This window comes from Podarcis filfolensis, assembly GCF_964270895.1.
Source record: "Podarcis filfolensis genome assembly, chromosome: 7".
Lineage (NCBI taxonomy): Eukaryota > Metazoa > Chordata > Lepidosauria > Squamata > Lacertidae > Podarcis > Podarcis filfolensis.
In genome coordinates this window covers 63,014,040-63,034,445 of record NC_139603.1, presented here as the reverse complement: position 1 = coordinate 63,034,445, position 20,406 = coordinate 63,014,040, and the positions used below count along the sequence as shown (strand labels likewise).

The following is a 20,406-nucleotide window of genomic DNA, read 5'->3' as shown; positions in this document are numbered from 1 at the left end:
TAACTAATGCTGCACAATCAGAACTCTGCTTTGTTCCGTATAAGGCTTGCAGTCACGATCATCAATGCTATAGCAATACAATGCGAATGAGTTTTCCCTGTGCCGCAAATATAATAAAGCCTTAATAAAGGCATAAAGATGTGGAAATGCGTAAAAGCGGCAGGCATTTGAAATAAGTAATTTCTTATCTCAGCTGCACAAATGTAGGATTTCTTACAAATACAACAGGCAGCTGTGAGGACAAAAGACTGGGAACAGGTAGGCACTGTGCATCTTTGGCAAAGCTTTGCACAAAGTGAACAAGAGCATGGTCATGCATCCAATGCTCTGGAAGCCTTCGGACCGTCTGCTGTTTCAAAGAGCAGCAGGAAGAAAGCACTCTGAGCAATTTGCCCAATGTCACAGCGCCTGAATACAAAAGCTACAGAGTGGCATAAATTCAAGTGCCTTGGATTAAAAGACACGTTTTATTGGCTTTACTATGAATGTGGCTTTGAGTAATGATAGGTGAGACTCAATTCAGACATTACAAAAGTAGGGGCGAAATCCACATTGGGGTCCCAGGATCAAGCCCATCCCTGCTCGGGAGAATGAGTGTTCTCCCACAGCCATACGCCAGACACGAGTGAGGTGTAGACAGATAGCAGTTGCTGAGGATCAGGGTTTGTTGACATCTACCCTACCACCCCATGTGCTCCACTAAAGTAGCCTGCTTGTAAAACTAATTGCTTGTTGAACTAATGTGAGATCCACATTAAACCATACGGGTACAACGGTTGTGTTAGCACAAGTACCATCTGAACAATGCCATAGCAGATAGCGCATGCAGTGGCTGTCAGGAGTCACCTAAGTATATTTTTGAGATTAAGTCTAATTAAGTCCTACTCAGAGTAGACCCCCTTAAAACTAAGTTAGCTAGGCCTATGAATTTCAATGGTTCTACTGGCATTGCTTTTATATTCCCCCCCTTTCATTATTTTTCTGAGTGAAATTAGCGTTTAACAGAGAGAATGGATATAATGTAAAAACACAGAAAAAGACACATTTTCTGTGTTTTTAGGTTATATGTACTCTCTCTCATAACCCCCTAATTCACTGTCACAAGATGTGGTGATGGGCAGTAGCTCAGATGGTTTTTAAAAAGTGATTAGACAAATTCCTAGAGATAGTTCCTTACTGGTTACTAACCGATAGCCACTAGCTACAATGGCTTAATGAAATCTGCATTTTAATACCACTTTTTGGAGCACAATAGTACAGTATATTTGTTTATTGCTTCCCATGAGGCAGCCCAAAGTGATGTGCAATATAATAGCATACTGTATATGAAACCTTCACACACACAAACTTAAAACAATCACATACAGAAAAACATATTTTAAAATAAACATAAATATAAAAACAGTTTAAAACAGCAGTACATACATAAAATCAACTCAAGTTCAAGACAGATACCTACTGAGATGAACTGAGAACTTGTTGAAGGAATAACAACGACAACAACAATTTATTACTTATACCCCACCCATGTGGCCGGGCCTCCCCAGCCACTCTGGGTGGCTTCCAACAGAATATTAAAAACATGATAAAACATCAAATGTATTCAGCACGTGCCAAACCAGCAGCAACAGTGGGGAAGGTACCTGTCTGATATGCAATGGGAGAGAGCTCCAGAGAAGAAGTATCTCCCCCCATCGCTACCACTTACTACTTCGGGGTATCTCAGGGTTGATAACATGTGAAAATTGCTTAGAACACCAAACGCTTTAAATATTTAAATGGAAAACCTGGAGCCCCAAGAAAAGTAAAATCTTTTTTCTTTCCTGCCCACACCGCCGCCGTGTGCGGATGGTGACTATTTCCCAAGCAACTGCTACAATAAATAAAGCCCATAAGTGGCGTGACAGGCAGCCTTTTTCTCCCTCCAGCCTGGCAAATAGCTGCTTGGCATGCTTTAAATATGAGCCCTGCAGAGTAACAGCTTTTAGTATGAAGGGAAAAATGCTGAGCAGCAGTCAATTTCCAGACTAAATGAGACATAAAGGTCATGAGGAGGAATGGGAAAATAGTAAAGCTGCTTTTACCTAAATAAATAAAGATCTGACTCAGCCATAATCAAGGGATGCATTGTGCAGCAGCTGTACGGTTGCATTAAGTGGTTCCTCCAAGAACTACTCTAGAAAAACTATTTCGTTGAAACCTAATGGCAACCATTATTTTCTCCTAATTATGTTTTCCCCTGAACCCCCTCCCCCCCTTTTAAAAAAGTACATATCTGCATTTAACATAAAATAGTATATTAAAAACTTGCCTCAACTCAGAGGTGGCCTCGTCCCCTGCAGCATATGGGGAAATGACATTATTAAGTATAATGGCTGAGTTACAGATTCAGCTAGAAAAACATGCCTAAATTTTAAGAAAGACAATTGTGAGCTGTTACCATATGAAACAGCTGGAGAATGCACCATCCAGTTACTTTTCTGAATTTTGTGCCACTTTCAACGTTGTTAATGCCTGAATCACACAGGCGTATGTGGCAGTAGGCTTGGATTTTGTCCGACTAACTTAATTAGGAGTGACACCTCAATCCTAAATGCAAACCCAAGCTAGACATTAACTGGGGCATCAGGCAAACTCCGTATTCAAATTGAAGTTCAAAGTTACTGTTAATCCTGCTGGTATCTAAGATTTGAATATGATAGCCATGTTCAAATATATAAAAGGATGTCACATAGAGGAGGGAGAAAGGTTGTTTTCTGCTGCTCCAGAGAAGCGGACCAATGGATCCAAACTACAAGAAAGAAGATTCCACCTAAACATTAGTGAAATATACTCAGAGTCGCAAAGTGATTTCATGCTCTTTATTCAGCTCATAGTGGTGAGGAGGAATGAATGAAAATCCCCTCAAAGTATCTGCTTTATATACATTATTTACACAATGGGCTGCACATGATTGGCTAATTCCGGAATTCTACTGTAAGCCAATCAGGTTGTGGATTCACTTCTATCTGGAGCATGATTGGGTGGTTCCTGCTAACCAATCATACTGCTGCATTGTTCTAGGACCAATCAGACTGCTGCATTCTGAATCCTATTGTTCTAGGACCAATCAGACTGCTGCCTTTTGGATCCTATTGTTCTAGGACCAATCAGACTGCTGCAGTTTGGATCCTATTCAACTCAGTACATAACACCCCTCCCCTCTAAGTTCAAGTCCTGCCCGGGAGGTTGCATTCATAGTCCTCAAGGTACGTCGGCAGCCTACGTGTGCGTTGCGGCCTGGGGTGTTCCCTGGTCCGGGGTTCAGGTTCTGGCTCGTGTTCCAAGGATGCTGGCTGTGATGGGGCTGTATGGTCTGGCACAACCGGCTCGCTCAGTCATGGTTCTGGTTCCGGTGTCCTTTCGGCCTCATGGGTCCTCTCTGTATTTACTGATTCTGCCTCTCCTGCTTGCCCCTCCTGCTCTATGGGCCTCACTGCCCCACTGTTCCCTTGGGACTCCTCTGACCTGTCCTCCTCCTCCTGGTTTTCTCCCGGGAATCGTCGCCGTATCTGGTCGCAGTGGCGGCGCCAGCATTGCCCCCCATCTGTTAGCACCTCGTACGACACGGGGCCAGTGACCCTGGTGACTGTGGCGGGTACCCATGCAGGGCCTGCCCCAAAATTCTTTGCGTACACTGGGTCCTGGGCCTCGAAGGTCCGGGGGTTCCTGCCTTCCCCCACCACTACCTCATCCTGAGCTCTATCGGGGTGAAGGCGGTCCAATCTGATTGCAAGGCGCCGACCCATTAGTAGTTCAGCGGGGCTCCGGCCAGTTGTTGAGCTGGGGGTGCTGTGCTGTGCTAGAAGGAATGTGGCAAGGCGGTACTCCCAATCCCCTTGCGTCATGCGGCGAAGGGTGTCCTTGGTGGTCTGCACCATGCGTTCTGCTTGGCCATTGGTGGCAGGGTGGAATGGCGCTGAACGGATGTGGCGGATGGCGTTCTGCGCTGTGAAGGTTTGGAATTCTCCTGACGTAAATGCAGTCCCGTTGTCTGAGACGAGAGTGTCAGGGAGCCCGTGGGTTGCAAACAGCCTGCGTAGTACCCGGATGGCTGCGGACGTAGAAGTGGACGGTACCAGTGCGACTTCCAGCCATTTGGTGTAGGAGTCCACCACTATGAAGAATGTTTTCCCCTGAAAGGGGCCAGCAAAGTCCACATGCAGGCGTGACCATGGTGCTCGGGCGGACTCCCAGGACTGGACTGGGGCCCTTGGGGGATCTGGGCGGGATTCTTGGCAGGCCTGGCAGTGTTTGACCCAGGCCTCTATCTCTCCATCGATCCCCGGCCACCACACATAACTCCTGGCAAGGGCCTTCATTCTTACTACCCCTGGGTGTGTCTCGTGTAGGGCTGTGAGGACCCTTTTTCGGAGGGGCTGGGGAACAACGACCCTGCTTCCCCATAACAGGCACCCCTTGTGGGCCGACAGTTCATGTTTGCGGGTTGTGTAGCCGGCGAATTCTGGCCCGGGGCTGCTGCTGGGCCATCCCCTCCACACCCAGTCCAGGACCCGGGAGATGACCCTATCTTTCTTGGAATGGTGTGCAACTTCTTGTGCCTGAATGGGGCGGTCGGGAAGCAGCTCCAGGCTCATAACCTCTTGTGCAGGTGCTGGGTCGGGGCCTGTTTCCGGTAGTGGTAGCCTGCTGAGGGCGTCCGCATGGCCCATCGCCTTCCCAGGGCGGTGAATCAGTGCATACTGGTAGCTGGCAAGGAAAATTGACCACCTGAGGACACGAGGAGACAGCACTTGGGGGGTCTGCTTTTCGGGGGCAAACAAGCCAAGCAAGGGCTTGTGGTCAGTCACCACGGTGAAGGGCCGCCCGTACAAGAAATCATGGAATTTTTTTACTCCCTTCACTATTGCCAGACCCTCCTTGTCGATTTGCGAGTAGTTCCGCTCGGTTTCGTTGAGTGTCTGGGAAAAGTATGCCACCGGTACCTCTCTTCCATCCGGGAGTTGGTGTCCCAGGACAGCGCCAATGCCATAGGGTGAGGCGTCGCATGCTAGCACCACCGGCAGCCTCTCGTCGAAGTGTGCCAAGACCGAGTTTGAGACAAGCAAGTCCTTGACTGCCTGGAATGCGGCCTCCTGGCGCTGGCCCCACACCCAAGGGGCCCGCTTGTCCAGGAGTCTGTGTAGGGGCTCCGCTACTGCCGCCTTGTGGGGAAGGAAGGAATGGTAAAAGTTCAATAGTCCCAAGAAGGCCTGAAGTTCAGTCTTGTTCTTGGGCGCTGGGGCATCACAAATGGCCCGTACCTTGTCCCCAGTCGGGTGGACCCCTTCTGCGTCCACCATAAATCCCAGAAAGTCCACCTGAAGCACTCCTAGTAGACATTTTTCCCGCTTCACCTTGAGACCTGCCGTCTGGAAACGGTGCAGAACGGTGCGGAGGCGGTCCTCAAACTCCTCGGGTGTGGGCCCGGCAATCAACACATCATCGAAGAAGGGGGTGACGCCAGGAATCCCTTTAAGGAGAGAGTCCATTAGATTCTGGAATATGCCTGGTGCCACGCTGACACCGAATTGCAGCCGCTTTACCCTGAACGCTCCTCTGTGCGTCACAATCGTCTGTGCCTCTGCTGTGGCCTCATCTACTGGCAGCTGTTGATATGCTTGGGCCAGGTCCAGCTTGCCAAAAATTTTCGACCCAGCCAGGGTAGCAAGGACATGGCTGACCACTGGCACTGGGTATGCATGGGCCGTGAGGGCCTTGTTTATGGTACATTTGTAGTCTGCGCAGATGCGGACCGAACCATTAGGCTTGACGGGTGTGACGATTGGGGTTTCCCAGGGGGCATTAGGCACCGGCTCCAGCACTCCTTGCTCCACGAGTCGGTCCAATTCCTCGTCTATACGGGGTTTCAGGGCGAACGGGACCCGACGGGCCTTGAGCCTGACCGGTCGTACTGCGGGGTCAAGCTGTAGAGCAATGGGGGGCCCCGTATACTGTCCCAATTTCCCATCGAAAACCCCTGGAAATTCCTTGCATATGGCATCCACGTCCACTTGTAAGGTAGTGTGGTTCACCCCGGTGACGGCTAGCCCCAGTGGTCCAAACCATGCCAATCCCAGTAAGCTAATGTAGGGGCCCTTGACCACAAGCAAGTCCAGTTGCCGCGTCCGCCCTCGGTACTGCACCCTGAAGGTCCCCACCCCCATTGTGGGGACCTTACGTTTCTGGAAGTCCCGGAGGGTGAATGGGGCCGGCCTGAGTTTGGGACCCCCAGTAGGACACAGTTTCCTTAAGGTCCTTGCCGAGATTATGGATAGAGTTGAACCCGTGTCAAGCTCCATGCGGCATGGGGCCCCCTCTATCTGTACCTCTACATAAATTTTCTCTACGTTGGGGTGGGGCAACTGGTATGCCTGGAAGTCCGTGAGCTCTGTCGAGTTGCCTTGGTGCGTTGGGCCCCGGGACCTGGGGCTCTTGGATTGGTCATCTGATGCCTGGCGTCGGGTGGGCCGAGCCCGACACACCCGGGCGATGTGTCCCAATTTTCTGCACTGCCTGCACTCTGCGTTGCGGAAACGGCAGGTCCTCCTCTCGTGACTTTCTCCACAGCTTGCGCAGTTCCCTCCTTCTCGTCGAGGCAGCTGTGGTATGTGGGCTGCTTGAGTGCGCTGCTGTACTCGGTGCACCTCCTCCCTGTTGGATCCTGAGTCGTCGGTGAGGTCTTCGTGGTGGACCCTCGGTTGGGACGGCTGGCTCGGCCGTGCCTCTTGCGTCGACCTCTCGGCAGCTTCCGTTGCCAGGGCCTCCTCCAGAGCACCCTGGAACGTTAGGTTCTTCTTAGCGTAGAGGCGTCGTTGCAGCTTCTCATCCTTCAGGCCACCGACGAGGCGGTCACGAAGCATGTTCTCCAGCTCTGAGAAGTTGCAGAACCGGGCAGCTTGGCGGAGAGAGGTCACAAACCCAGTTATGGTTTCCCCAGGGGCTTGCCGCTTTGCGTAGAAGGCATTTCGACGAGCCACCACTGAGGGCTGTGGCGAAAAGTGCCCCTTCAGCTGTTCCATTATTGTTTTGTATGGAACAGTAGCAACGTCTTCAGGTGCAAGGAGAGCCCGGGCGATTTCAAACGTCTCCTCTCCGCAGACGCTGAAGAATATTGCCCTCTTCTTGGCGTCTTCTTCATCGGTGACCCCTTTGGCTTCTAGGAGGAAGGTGAAACGGGAGGCGTACGCTTCCCAGTCTCCAGATGCTGGGTTGAACGGTGAGAAGCTGTTGTCGGTTGCCATTCTGAGTTCCTTGTGTCCCGGAGCTGAAGCCTGGATACACGGTGCGAGGCAGCGGTGCGGCAGGTGGCGGTGCTGCGGTGCTGTGTGTGGCAGTCAGCTCAGCGGGATCCCACCTTCGTCGCCAGTGAAATATACTCAGAGTCGCAAAGTGATTTCATGCTCTTTATTCAGCTCATAGTGGTGAGGAGGAATGAATGAAAATCCCCTCAAAGTATCTGCTTTATATACATTATTTACACAATGGGCTGCACATGATTGGCTAATTCCGGAATTCTACTGTAAGCCAATCAGGTTGTGGATTCACTTCTATCTGGAGCATGATTGGGTGGTTCCTGCTAACCAATCATACTGCTGCATTGTTCTAGGACCAATCAGACTGCTGCATTCTGAATCCTATTGTTCTAGGACCAATCAGACTGCTGCCTTTTGGATCCTATTGTTCTAGGACCAATCAGACCGCTGCAGTTTGGATCCTATTCAACTCAGTACATAACAATTAGGAAGAACTTCCTGACAGTAAGAGCTGTTCGACAGTGGAATTTGCTGCCAAGGAGTGTGGTGGAGTCTCCTTCTTTGGAGGTCTTTAAGCAGAGGCTTGACAACCATATGTCAGGAGTGCTCTGATGGTGTTTCCTGCTTGGCAGGGGGTTGGACTCGATGGCCCTTGTGGTCTCTTCCAACTCTATGATTCTATGATTCTATGGGATGCTTAGATTTAAGACAGTTTTATATTAAGCATCTTTCTTTGAAGCAATTTTCAATGGTATTCAGGGGAAATTTAGTGGACACAGATCATTTCACCAGTCCAAGGATCTCTATTTTCCTCGTTATGCAAGTAAATTATATGGCTAAGCTTCTCTGGCTAATCTCTGAAGAACTCAGTGGAATTAGCATATTCACAACCATAATTCTGCTTCTGACTTCTACCAACTTTGGAATAGAAGCACATACGATGCACTATGATGATGCACATCCTGCCCCCCTCTCTCCTTGTCTGGCATGATTGGGAATATCCATATCTTGGTTTCAACTAACCACAGTTTATCACTGCAGTCAAACCAAGCCAAACTATGCTTAAACTATGGTTTGTTTAAATTAGCCAGGATCTTTCCAGCAACAGTGGAAAGTTGATAATGTTCTGTTAAATATAATGACCTCCACTTTCATATTTTAAATTGCTCTTAATCTGTATATTGTGATATTGCTTTAAGGTTTTTTTAAATTAAAGATTTTAAAAATTAAACTATTAAGTCACCTTGGGGCCCTTTCTGAGCCAAAAGTTGACTCATGTTTGGTCCCCAGATCTTAGATGCTACTGAGTACACATTCTGCTATGAATTTCCTTATGGAGATAAGAAATCTGCAGCTCTTAAAAACAAAACACCACTGCAGATAAAATAATAAATGCATTAATTTGGGGTCCACTTCCCCATGCCTTCTAAGTACTGTGTTTTAGGCTGCTATGTGGTCAAGCTTATCTTTGCTATCATGAGGGCTGAAGACGACTACCATTTCAACAGTTGCCCAAGGGTTAAGCACAACCACGTGGGGATAGCAGGCAGTCCCCTAGCTCATATATTGCCTGGGCCTGACCCATCACATCAGTGTGAAAGTTGCTAATATATATCTGCGCACATTGCTACATAAAGTGATATAGAACTGCAGTGTCGTTTCATGAAATATTTCCGTTCATGCATAATTCTATTCCAGCAAGCACCCCATTGACGTCAATGAGACTTTGCATAGCTAGATTAAAGAGCTGCCTTCAGCTGACTCCGGTGGGCTCTGGGTCTAGCATTCTGCATTTGTATTCCTTGCTACATTGCATGCAATTTCAGAGGGAATAAGCATGAAATTACAATAAAAATATGACGCTGCAGATTCCTGAACTTCGGCACCCTTCCAATTAATTGAATGTGAGTTGTAACAGAAAGAAGCTCTTCAAATTTAAGCTCTGTGCCAAGTATAGCTGCTTCATGAGCCTGGTTTTAAGTCCTCTTCCAACACCGTGGCTATTAATTTAGTTAACGTTCTATCATTATAAAACCAGGCACTTTTGAGGCTTTCTAATAATGAACTAAGTGAAATTCTTTGCTACTTTTCAGCTGGGGTGGTAATAGTGGCAAATGGCCTGAATAAAATATTTAAATAGATACAGATATATAGACAGATTTTCTGTACTGAGTCATATCAACAGGATATATCATACTGCTTCTGGCATTGTTAGTGCTTTCCGCCCCAAAGCATTTTATAAACTCAAAAGTAACATTTCTGAATAATTCTAAAGACTATGTGATAGCAAATGCCGTTATGAAACAAAATCCCTAACACTGTCTATCTAAGCTAGACTGTGAATATATTTTCTTACTGATAGTAGTATGACAATGAACCTAAGGTGTTCTTAAAAAGAGCAGAGTCAGAATTAAAAAAGCCGTATAAAGGACAGAATCTGTCCTGCCTTTCATTTCAGCTATCATTTGAAGTTGGCTTGTTTGGAAACTATTCATAACTAGTGTTCAACCACAATTCCTGGTCTGGATTAAATTGTGAGCCACAGATAACTAAAAACAGAAGTGGAAGCTTGACAGGATGAGAAAAAGCAGGGAGGAGGGAGCTAAGTTTGTTCCCATAGTATTGAGCAATGGTTAAGTATTATGTCTAAATGTGGCCATACAATACAACAATGCAACTAGATAGCAGAGCACTTTCATTTCACTTGAGAGGCTGTATTTGTGTTGACAACATCTCCAGAACGGCGAGAAGCTTACAATAATTCTGAAAAATACCTTCTGAGGCTATGAAAGGAATAGCCTAATTATAAAGCACTTCATCTTTAGTGAATGTGTTTCCAAAATAATGGATTAAAACCCATATACTGAGGCTATAGCCCTATACATACATACTTACCTGTTAAGTCCCATTGAAATAAGTGGGGCTTACCTCTGAAGAGACATGAACATGATTCAGCTACTGTGGGAGGGCTACTATTTGTGCCCTTCCATAAAATGCTTTCAAAAATAAAAGAAATACCATTGCTGAAAAGGAGATCTAATAGGAGCCGAGTCTTCTTACATAAAACAAAACAAACAAAACACAAATGTGTGTCTTGTTCTCAAAGATGGACAGATAATTTTTCAAAAAGCATTCTTTCCCACAAGAGGTGGTCCTTGCCAGTGAGCAAGATGCCAAGCCTGCCTAAAACTACTGATGCCCAGTATTGCTCTCACTCTTTTACTCGCCTTTCAGCCAAGCCAGATGAAAACAAAAGCAGTAGCTTGGGAACACAAAAAGACACAGCCCATTTCTTCTAAAGCAAAACACTTAACAGCTGGTTGCAGTGGGGGGGGAGAGGAGGAATGGGGGGAATACTTGAAAATATAGCTGATATATGACAGGGCTGGGTGGGTACCAGGTGTCATAGAACTGAACCCAGGTAAAGCTGCACCAAACCTTAAGGCAAGGTACAGGACCCATCATCCTTCACTATTGGCCAAGCTGGCTGTGACTGATGGGAAGGGGAGTCCAAAAACGCCTGGAGGGCCATAGGTTTCTCACTCTGGGACTTTGATTTACTGTCCCTGATCTTTCATCCTTGTACCACCATAAAATACTGCTGTCCTAGTTTTACTGGGCTGTTTTGCCATTTCAAAAGGGGCACTGTCTCATGTGTTTCCGGGCAGCCTTCTAGTCAAATGCTCTTTCCCTGCCAAATCTCATTTTTCAAACACAATGCCATGCCCCCTCTAGGGCATACACACATGCAATTCAGTTTCTCAGCTCAGCCCTAAATTTCTCCCTCTCCAAAACCCAGAGGCATTTAAAGTGGGGAATCAGCTGGCCAGACCAGTGCCATATCATTAACAACAGACCACCCAACAGCCTGCTGTGAGAGACGTGTGAAGCACTTTGAGGGCAAATCACTTGAATCCATGACAAACTTGATGCCACAATTAGTTTGGGCCTGTTGGAAGTCCCTGTAGCACCATTAACTTAGAACCTGTGGATCCGTTTCAGTTGTGGAAGCCTGAAGCTTTCAGCGGTGGGACTGACTACAAGTGCTTCTTGAAGAGGTTTTCCCTGCATCCAAAGATTTGAGAGAACTATCATCCAGTCCCTAATATTCCCTTCCCAGGCAAGGTGATTAAGAAGCTGGTGGCCATCTAGCTACTGGTATGCCTGGAGGAATCAGATTCTCTGGATCAGCCTTTCTCAGCCTTGGATCACCAGAAGTTGTGGGACCACAACTCCCATCATTCCTAGTTAGCAGGACCAGTGATCAGGGATGATGGGAATTGTAGTCCAACAACATCTGGGGACTAAAAAGTTGAGAAAGGCTGCTCTAGACCCATTTCAGTCTGGTTTCAGGCCCAGTTTTAGAACCAAAATAGCCCTGGTCGCCATGACAGATGACCTTTATCAGGAGAGGCAGGGGAAGTGTGACTGTTGGTTCTTCTTGATCTCTCAGTGGCTTATGGGGTATGAGAAACTGGATGCACTGTATGTGAAGGTGTGGTTATACAGGAAAGTTCAGGGTCATTACCAGAAAGTAGTAAAGGGTAAAGGGACTCCTGACCGTTAGGTCCAGTCGTGGACGACTCTGGGGTTGCGGCGCTCATCTCGCATTATTGGCCGAGGGAGCCGGCGTACAGCTTCCGGGTCATGTGGCCAGCATGACTAAGCCGCTTCTGGCGAACCAGAGCAGCGCACGGAAACGCCGTTTACTTTCCTGCCGGAGCGGTACCTATTTATCTACTTGCACTTTGATGTGCTTTCAAACTGCTAGATTGGCAGGAGCAGGGACTGAGCAATGGGAGCTCACTCCGTCGCAGGGATTCAAACCGCCAACCTTCCTATCAGCAAGCCCTAGGCTCTGTGGTTTAGACCACAGTGCTACCCGCATCACCAGAAAGTAGTACTAGGAGACAAATGTACTATGTGGCTTTGAGCTGGTGGGTCCCAGAAGGGTCCATTTTGTCTCCTATGCTTTTCAACTTCTATGTGAAGCAATTGCAAGCTCTCATCTGTGGTTTGGAGCAAAGTGTTATTGGTATGCTGATGATGCACAGCTCTAGCTGTCCGTTCCATCTGAATCAGGAAAGACTTTGGAAGTGTTGGACTGCTAGAAGCAGTGGTGAGCTGAATAAAGTGAATCCTGACAGCAAACATATTCTCTGGGTGGGCTGTTCCTGTGTCTAGAATTAGGTGGCAGGTGCTCTGTAGGGGGAGTTGGCATAAGGCACCAGGCCCATTGGCAGACCAGCTCTGCATTACAAAAGTGTCTGCAAATGTGACATGAAGGCTGGCAGCAACATCAGTCCCGCCATGTGGGAATTCCTTGCAGATCAGCGGTAGTGCCTGGAGACAGACAGTCAGGCTGTGTATCCATAGCAGCGACCAGAGAAGAATGACCACTGGGAAGAGTGCAGAAAGTAAAAATGTCCTGGTGCATCTGCAGCTGCACAACCAGAAGCCTTCGTCTGCCCCAGCTGCAACAAAACATGCCTCTCCCGTATCGTTCTCTACAGCAATAGCAGTTTGATTTCACCCCCGAAGGCACACTCCTCCATTATCTCCTGAGACAGACAGATGCCAACCATCGATCGATCTATCTACTATCTATCTATCGTCTATCTATCTATCTCTATACAGTGGTACCTCAGGTTAAGAACTTAATTCGTTATGGAGGTCCGTTCTTAACCTGAAACTGTTCTTAAGCTAAGGTACCACTTTAGCTAATGAGGCCTCCCGCTGCCGCTGCCACGCGATTTCTGTTCTCATCCTGAAGCAAAGTTCTTAACCAGAGGCACTATTTCTGGGTTAGCGGAGTCTGTAACCTGAAGCGTCTGTAATCTGAGGTACCACTGTATCTATATCTATATATCTTCTGCATAATGCCCCATTTTTTTCATTTGTTTAAATCACCTTTTCATTGCTCATGGGTTCATTCATCTTCTCCAGCAACTGATAAAACTACTTTCCCTTCCATCTTATTTTAAAGTGCAAACATAAAGTAATAAATATTTTATTTTGTTTTGTAATTAGTTTCATACATACACATATATATCTATGAATAGAAATAGAAATATCAGGCTTCTTTCCCTGCAGCAATCCCATGTCCATTAAATACACAGCCCCCTGCTCTCCTTCATTATGTTTACATAGTTATTCATGGAGGCAGGATAGAGGGTATAGCCAAATAACAGTGGGTGGAATGTCATTCCCATCATTCTTCAACAAAAATTGTCTTTGTATATTTGTTTCTCAGATTGAAGGCAGCACAAGACCTGTTAAAATTTCTCCAAAACAGCTGTTTCACAGGGGGGGGGGGAATTGCAGGCTTTGCTTCATGAAATGTTCTGGATGTATCAGTAACAGAGTTAGAAAATATAGGATTAACAAATCAAATGCATACAAAGTTGGGTTGTGCATCGGTCTCATAGGACTGATGACTCAGTATCTTAACTATTTTTAGCACCATTTATTTGGCAGTTAATTGTCATTTCTGGAACACGGTCTGCAAATATTTTCATGTTTTGCTTACAAAAAATATTCAGCAGGTAGTTCATCCCAAGGCTATGCAAGGATTGCATGCCATGGGCTAAGCTACTCTACATGCAGTGCACAAGTTTTCTGCAGAGGATACACTCCAATAAGGTGCTGGGTGTTTCCTACATGAAATTAGGCATGTGATGACGAGAGGCTTGATGAATCTTCTCTGTAAAGGTGTCCTGGCTCCAGAATGTGTACCTTACGGCCAGGTACCTGATGCGTATATTTTTATATTTGAAAAGGAAGGCTAGTGCGGCTCTCCACCTCCCCAGCTTTCTGAGTTCCTGTTTATTTTGAAGCCATTTCCCCTCCAAAATAGCGCATTTTCCAGGACTGCGATCTCATGCGGTGCTCCAAAACATGCAATTTAGGGTGCCTTACCCCAAAAAAGCACTTGGGGGCGGGAACTACGACATGAAATCATGTGAGATCACAGTAACCAAAATGGCTGGCATGCACTTTCAATGCAAAATGGAGAGTTTGGATTTGATAACCCGCTTTATCACTACCCGAAGGAGTCTCAAAGCGGCTAACATTCTCCTTTCCCTTCCTCCCCCACAACAAACACTCTGTGAGGTGAATGGGGCTGAGAGACTTCAGAGAAGTGTGACTAGCCCAAGGTCACCCAGCAGCTGCAGGTGGAGGAGCGGGGAATCAAACCCAGTTCAACAGATTACGAGTCTATCGCTCTTAACTACCACACTGGCATTGTAATTTAACAAATTACAAACCTATACAGATATATTTATACACCAGCCCACAGGAAATTCTGTCTTGATATATTGTGGCCTGGTTCAGACACCTGGTAGGTCCCAGACAATCATTCATGGAATAGCTTGTGGCTGTTGATAAGACTGCAGCCCAGTGTGTATCATAGGTGCCAACTCCATGAACTGCTTTGGATTCTACATTTTATCGTTGTTCGGTGTACAAGTTGTCATGTGACCTCAGTGCTTCTGGAAAGGGTAGCTTGTAAATCTAATTGATAATTCATTAGATCATCAACTGCTGGGTTAAATGGGCTCATAAAGACCACTAAAGTTTTGGGTTTTTTAGTCTGCATAAATAGGCTACTTAAAAAACAACCTTGAATATTCGACTTATTTGCTAGTCTTGCTAGGAACCAATTATGCACTGTGGAGTTTCCTTTCTTTCAGAAATGAGAAAGCAACTGTTACAAACATGTCACATGACTAGCGATGTCTAGAGATTTAAAACTGTAGTGATGAATTGATTCACCCTAGAGATTACAGGCTCTGCAAACAGGGTTGGAATGTTTTTCTTCCATGAGCCACTGCGAGCAGGAGACACTAAAAAGAAGTGTTTGGGGCAGGGGCATAAAATGTGAAAAGGGGGGAATGGCTCTACTGCCACATCAGGTATATGTTGAACTCTTACTAAAAGTATTCTTTATTGCCTGCCCCACACATTGTATGTTTTCTAGGCCTGTCATGATTTAGAAAGCTCCTGCAGGGCTCCTGTACTTCCCAAGAGGTTGTGCAATAGAGTGCGTTGTCCAAAATAATTATCTGTAACCACCATTTTACCTGAGGCCATATGTCATTCTGTGCTCACTAGGTACTTGGAGACTGTGTCTAATTTGGACCTGAAGGCAGGCGAACGTGAATAATACTTACAGAGATAAAACAGGATGAAAGCCACCGTGGAACTAATTTATTAGTTTTAAAGGACATCAGCCAAGGAAACTGTAGTAAGTCCTTTGTTATTTATTCCAAGGACTTGAATGTTTCTCTGTGTTGGATTTCTTAGCTTTTTTGTTTTTGTTTCTTTTAACAAGGAATTATGAATAGATTTAGTAGCTTTAACATATTCCTGCAAACAGTTAGACCTTACAATTACAATGTACTTGTGTCAAATTCTAGATTATCGTGTGATCTTGCATCAGTGGAATTGGGTATAAGTGGATTTACAAGAGAATAAAAGTTGTGGGATCAGGAGATGAACCAAACCCTATAGGCAACCTATTTCAATGCCTTGTCTAGTACCTCTAAAAAGTAGACATGCCTCCCTCATGCATAATAAGAAATGAGAAATTAACCACTAAAATAAGTTCCATTAGTCAAGCTGTCCCCTTATCATTAAACCATGCAATCACATAATGTTAACTTGTACCCTAAATCATCCTGAAAATATTTGTTACAATTCAGTAGTGTCTAAAAGGGACACGGGTGGCGCTGTGGGTTAAACCACAGAGCCTAGGATTTGCCGATCAGAAGGTCGGCGGTTTGAATCCCCGCGACGGGGTGAGTTCCTGTTGCTCGGTCCCTGCTCCTGCCAACCAAGCAGTTCGAAAGCCCGTCAAAGTGCAAGTAGATAAATAGGTACCGCTCCGGCGGGAAGGTAAACGGCATTTCCGTGCACTGCTCTGGTTCGCCAGAAGCGGCTTAGTCATGCTGGCCACATGACCCAGAAGCTGTACACCGGCTCCCTCAGCCAATAAAGCGAGATGAGCGCCGCAACCCCAGAGTCAGACACGACTGGACCTAATGGTCAGGGGTCCCTTTACCTTTACCTTTTAATGGGTGCAGGTGCTCTGATGGGCACAACTAAGGATACAGCACCCAAGGCCACTTCAGTCACTTTAATGGAGGAAAGTAGATATTTTGAATAAAATAGGCCACAAGAGAGGTGGAAACAGTGGGAAAACGTCACGATGAAAACAGCTTTTCGGATCAAGACAAATGCCACTGAAATGCGAAACAGAGTGAAATCAGCAGAACCACTTCAAAATAATGTGTTTAGGTTAGGGATCCGTTGCTCCACATGATGTTGGCTACACCACTTAGCCATTCAGGCATACTGTGGTCTTCAAGAGATTCTTTGCATGCCTTTTGTTTGAAAATTACCTTGAAAATTATGTTTGTCTCTCAAAAGCCACTGCAAAAATATGACAGCTACAAGAACAATAATTGCAAGGTGCAGGCATTGCTTTAGGAGTCATTACCTTTCAAGTAAATGTTGGCTCACATCCTTTAATACACATAGTGAGGCCTTAGACTCTCATGGGTCATCCTTATGGCTCTCCACTGAGGTAGCAGCCTATTGGATTAGGAACTCTTAGCAGTCCTTCATAAGCAGCTGCTGCCTGCCCCCATGGAAGGGTCAATTAATGCTGCACAAGCACACTTAGGCGATTGATTCAGGGACAGGGAGAGAGAGAGAGAGAGAGAGAGAGAGAGAGAGAGAGAGAGAGAGAGAGAGAGAGAGCAGGGTCTTGGATTATGGCAGCAAAGAAGGTTACTCGCAAACCAAGCAAACTTGTCAGGAACATGATGAGAATTTAGCTGCAAAACCGCCAGCAACTGCAGCTGTAAATAAAACTGATTCACTGGCTGGAGCTGTGAACCTGTTGTGGTGGCCAGCACAATTCTGATATCACAATAACAAAAGTCCAATCAATGTAACTATAAAGAAAGATAACTGTCAGGCCCTGGATGAACATGGATGGTCACTTGCAAAGCATTAATTTAAAACACAGTATATATATCATTGTGGGAAGAGCCAGCTCTCTGCTGTGTCCACCCATTGAGGGAAATTCTAACACCTCTCAGATGGATACAGATATGTGGTAAATTTCTCCTCGCTGCCTGGGTTCTCTGCGTGGTTTGCTTTCTGCGGTAAAGTACTTCTTGGCAAATTGTTAGTATTCACCCTTAATTAATCTGTATTTTCTCTTGGTAATAGTAATTCCTAATACTTACTACTCACATATTGTTTTTAATAGGCACTCTACACTTTTCACTCACATAAGTTTAGTCCCAGAAACATCCCTGTATTTATTTGCATAATTCATATCTCACATTCTCATCACAGTTTTATGTCCCCAGGCCACTTAGAAGATAGTGAGAAACCAAAAGTAAAAATTTATAAGCTACTACTGATAGAACAAAACATGCAAACTATTGCAGCAAATTAAAACAGCTGCTCTGCGTTAAATAATGCTTACATTAACAATTAATAAAAGCCTGGAAGTTTTTTTTTTTTAAAAAAATGTTTCTCTGGTACCTAAATTATAGTAATGAGGTCTCTAGGTGAGTCTTGGGGTGTGTGTGAGAGAGATAATTTTCCAAAAGTGAGGAGCCACCACAGGAAAGGCTCTCTCCAGGCATCACCTAATGAACTTAAGAGAGAGGGAGCACCCAGAGGAAGGAGGCCTCAGATGCCTATCTCAGTGGACAGGCAGATTGATAGGGAAGAAGGCAGTCCAGCAACTATATGGTATGGTAGAGTAGCATTATTATTATTATCATCTCCATATTACAGATGAGAGCAGCAAGGCAGAGGTTGCCAGTGAGTTCATGCCTAAAACCAGATTTGAACAAATGCCTATTCTTAATCTAACTGCACACATTAGCTTGTAGTTTTCTCCAATTTATTTACTGAGCTACATGGACCAATGGACTCAGTATAAGGCGGCATTGTATGCTCCTTCCTACGTAATTTTAAAGATAAAAATGAGAGGTATATATAAACAAGTTGCTATACATCAGTAGAAAAATGCTATGAAAGCCATTCAGTGAAATTTGTGGCTTCTGGGCAGCAAACCAGCATGCTAATGTCTACAGTGCTTCACAATTCTTGGATGAATTTTATGGGTCACCAGACAGGATAAGGCTTTCTGAACTAAGTTCTTAACAACCGTATTTCATTTTACCTCATTATTTTGTCTTGCATGTTATCATGTGCTATCTAAGCCATCCTCCCCACCCAAAATCCTAAAATATCTCATGCCAGCAATTTAGAAGTATGTAGAATTTGTACAGATTAGAAAAAGGCTCACCCACAGAAAGGTATACTGAGAAGTAGGAAAAAGTTGTTGGGGTTGTAATGCACACTGAGATTCACTAGGGTGCCATCTGTGTGAGCTTGGGATGTCATGTGAATGGAATAAAACTGTTTACCATGTTTTGAAATACTTTCCTTACAGATAATTTTGATGACTTTTCTACCTGAGGAGAAGTGTGTCTTCACTAAATTGAATCCTATGTGGTTGTTGGGTTTTTTTCTCTCCTGTGGGGTGTGTGTATGTATAGCAGCTGGTGTACCTGTAACTAGCTGGTTCTCTGTTAAGTAGCATTCCCATCCTTCATTTTCATTCTCTTGCTCAAAATCACAACCTCCCAAAGCTGCTTTTTCTTTAAAAACACGACATAAATCTGCACACCATGCATAGTTTGTCTTTGACATATACACACAGTAAATACGTACTCCTCCCCCCAAAAAAATCCTCACTCGTTTGCCACACAGAAACTGGAATATTATTTATTGGGTGATTTAAGTAAGGGGTTCAATTAATGCAGCTTACTGAATGCTCTATGTGCATTTATTTGAACTATTTATAGTCTCCAAGTTGTGAATTATAAAGTTAAAAGATGCAACAAATCTAAAAACTGGTTTGAAGTCCATATTGTGCTATCAGTTTCATAATTTTTGATCTGTCAATATATTGCAAATCTTGATATGTGTGTGTGTGTGTCCTATGCAAAAATCACGATGCAGAATAAACTGGGAAGCTGGCCAAAGCCCTTACATAGCTCCATCCTTATTTCAGACATTGTGATATATCAGTACAATGTTTACCTGTTGATATATTGCGATATTGAAAACTGGATATTGCCCAGCCCATAACTCAGTATCTATGCCAACCAGGAATCACCAATGTGGCACCTACGGGTGCACATGCACCCATGAAGGCCTTCTCTTGCACCCTCATGAATTAGATTTTGGGGGAAAAGATTCTGTTGTAGCCAATAGATGGTGGTGCATGTGGTGCTTAACTGCGGTGTGTGTGCCGTTTGTCTGGTTTACAAAACTGCTCATGGGACCAAAAAGGTTACCAAGCCCAGATGTACACTGTCTTGTCCATTCGTGGATTCTAAGCATTCCTAAATTATGATTGCTACAAGAATGAGGTACAAGCCAAAACAAAGGCGTAGAGTAAATAAGTCAGTTGTTTTCATTCAAACGGACACAATCCCCAAGTACATATAGCTGTAGGGAAATGGGTTTTACAAGGAAGAGTAAAAGCATAAATGACAGAACACATGGGATGGCATGCAGATACTCACCGAGAGGTTGCCCCGCGATGATCCTGGCATTCTCTCCTGCCACAGCAGCCCTCGCGTGCCTCTCACTCATATACTGTACAAATGCATAACCTTTGTGCACCGAGCAGCCAACTATTTTCCCATACTTTGCAAAGATCGCCTCTATGTCACCCTTTTTGACAATGGCTGTGTTGAGGTTGCCAATGAAGACTCTCGAGTTGATGGATTTGGGGTCATTCTTATTGGTGACATTACTGGTCTGTGTTTTGCCGGTCATGGTTGGCTCGCTTGACTTCAGCCCTTAAAACAAGACAACAAAGATTTATGTTTAGTTGTATATATTCATCTCTAGTTAGGTATGAAGTTTAACACCAACGCCAACAACTAATTGAATCTAAATCATGAGGAGTATATAGTTAATGATGACTGACCATCAGAAAGGTCCAGTGAACATTATCAGAAACCAATTTTAAACCCTACATTTTTATGAATTTAAAATACACTCA

The 20,406-nt window shown here is 45.1% G+C and overlaps 1 protein-coding gene and 1 long non-coding RNA gene across 12 annotated transcripts in view; one reads left to right on the top strand and one right to left on the bottom strand.

Annotated features, from left to right (window-relative positions):
• Positions 1 to 19,068, top strand: part of LOC310766861 — a 46,217-nt gene extending 27,149 nt beyond the window's left edge. Inside the window, exons 2-3 of the long non-coding RNA XR_014550471.1 lie at positions 15,411 to 15,543; positions 18,781 to 19,068. This is a non-coding gene — a long non-coding RNA (uncharacterized lncRNA). The remainder of the gene's footprint in view (positions 1 to 15,410; positions 15,544 to 18,780) is intronic.
• RALYL (RALY RNA binding protein like) overlaps positions 1 to 20,406 on the bottom strand; it is a 254,988-nt gene that overhangs the window by 109,019 nt on the left and 125,563 nt on the right. For all 11 annotated transcript variants that reach the window (XM_083623424.1, XM_083623426.1, XM_083623422.1 and 8 more), the window contains one exon: positions 19,922 to 20,200. In XM_083623424.1, coding sequence (XP_083479550.1) covers positions 19,922 to 20,177 — 256 coding nt within the window. In that variant the 5' untranslated portion in view covers positions 20,178 to 20,200. The remainder of the gene's footprint in view (positions 1 to 19,921; positions 20,201 to 20,406) is intronic.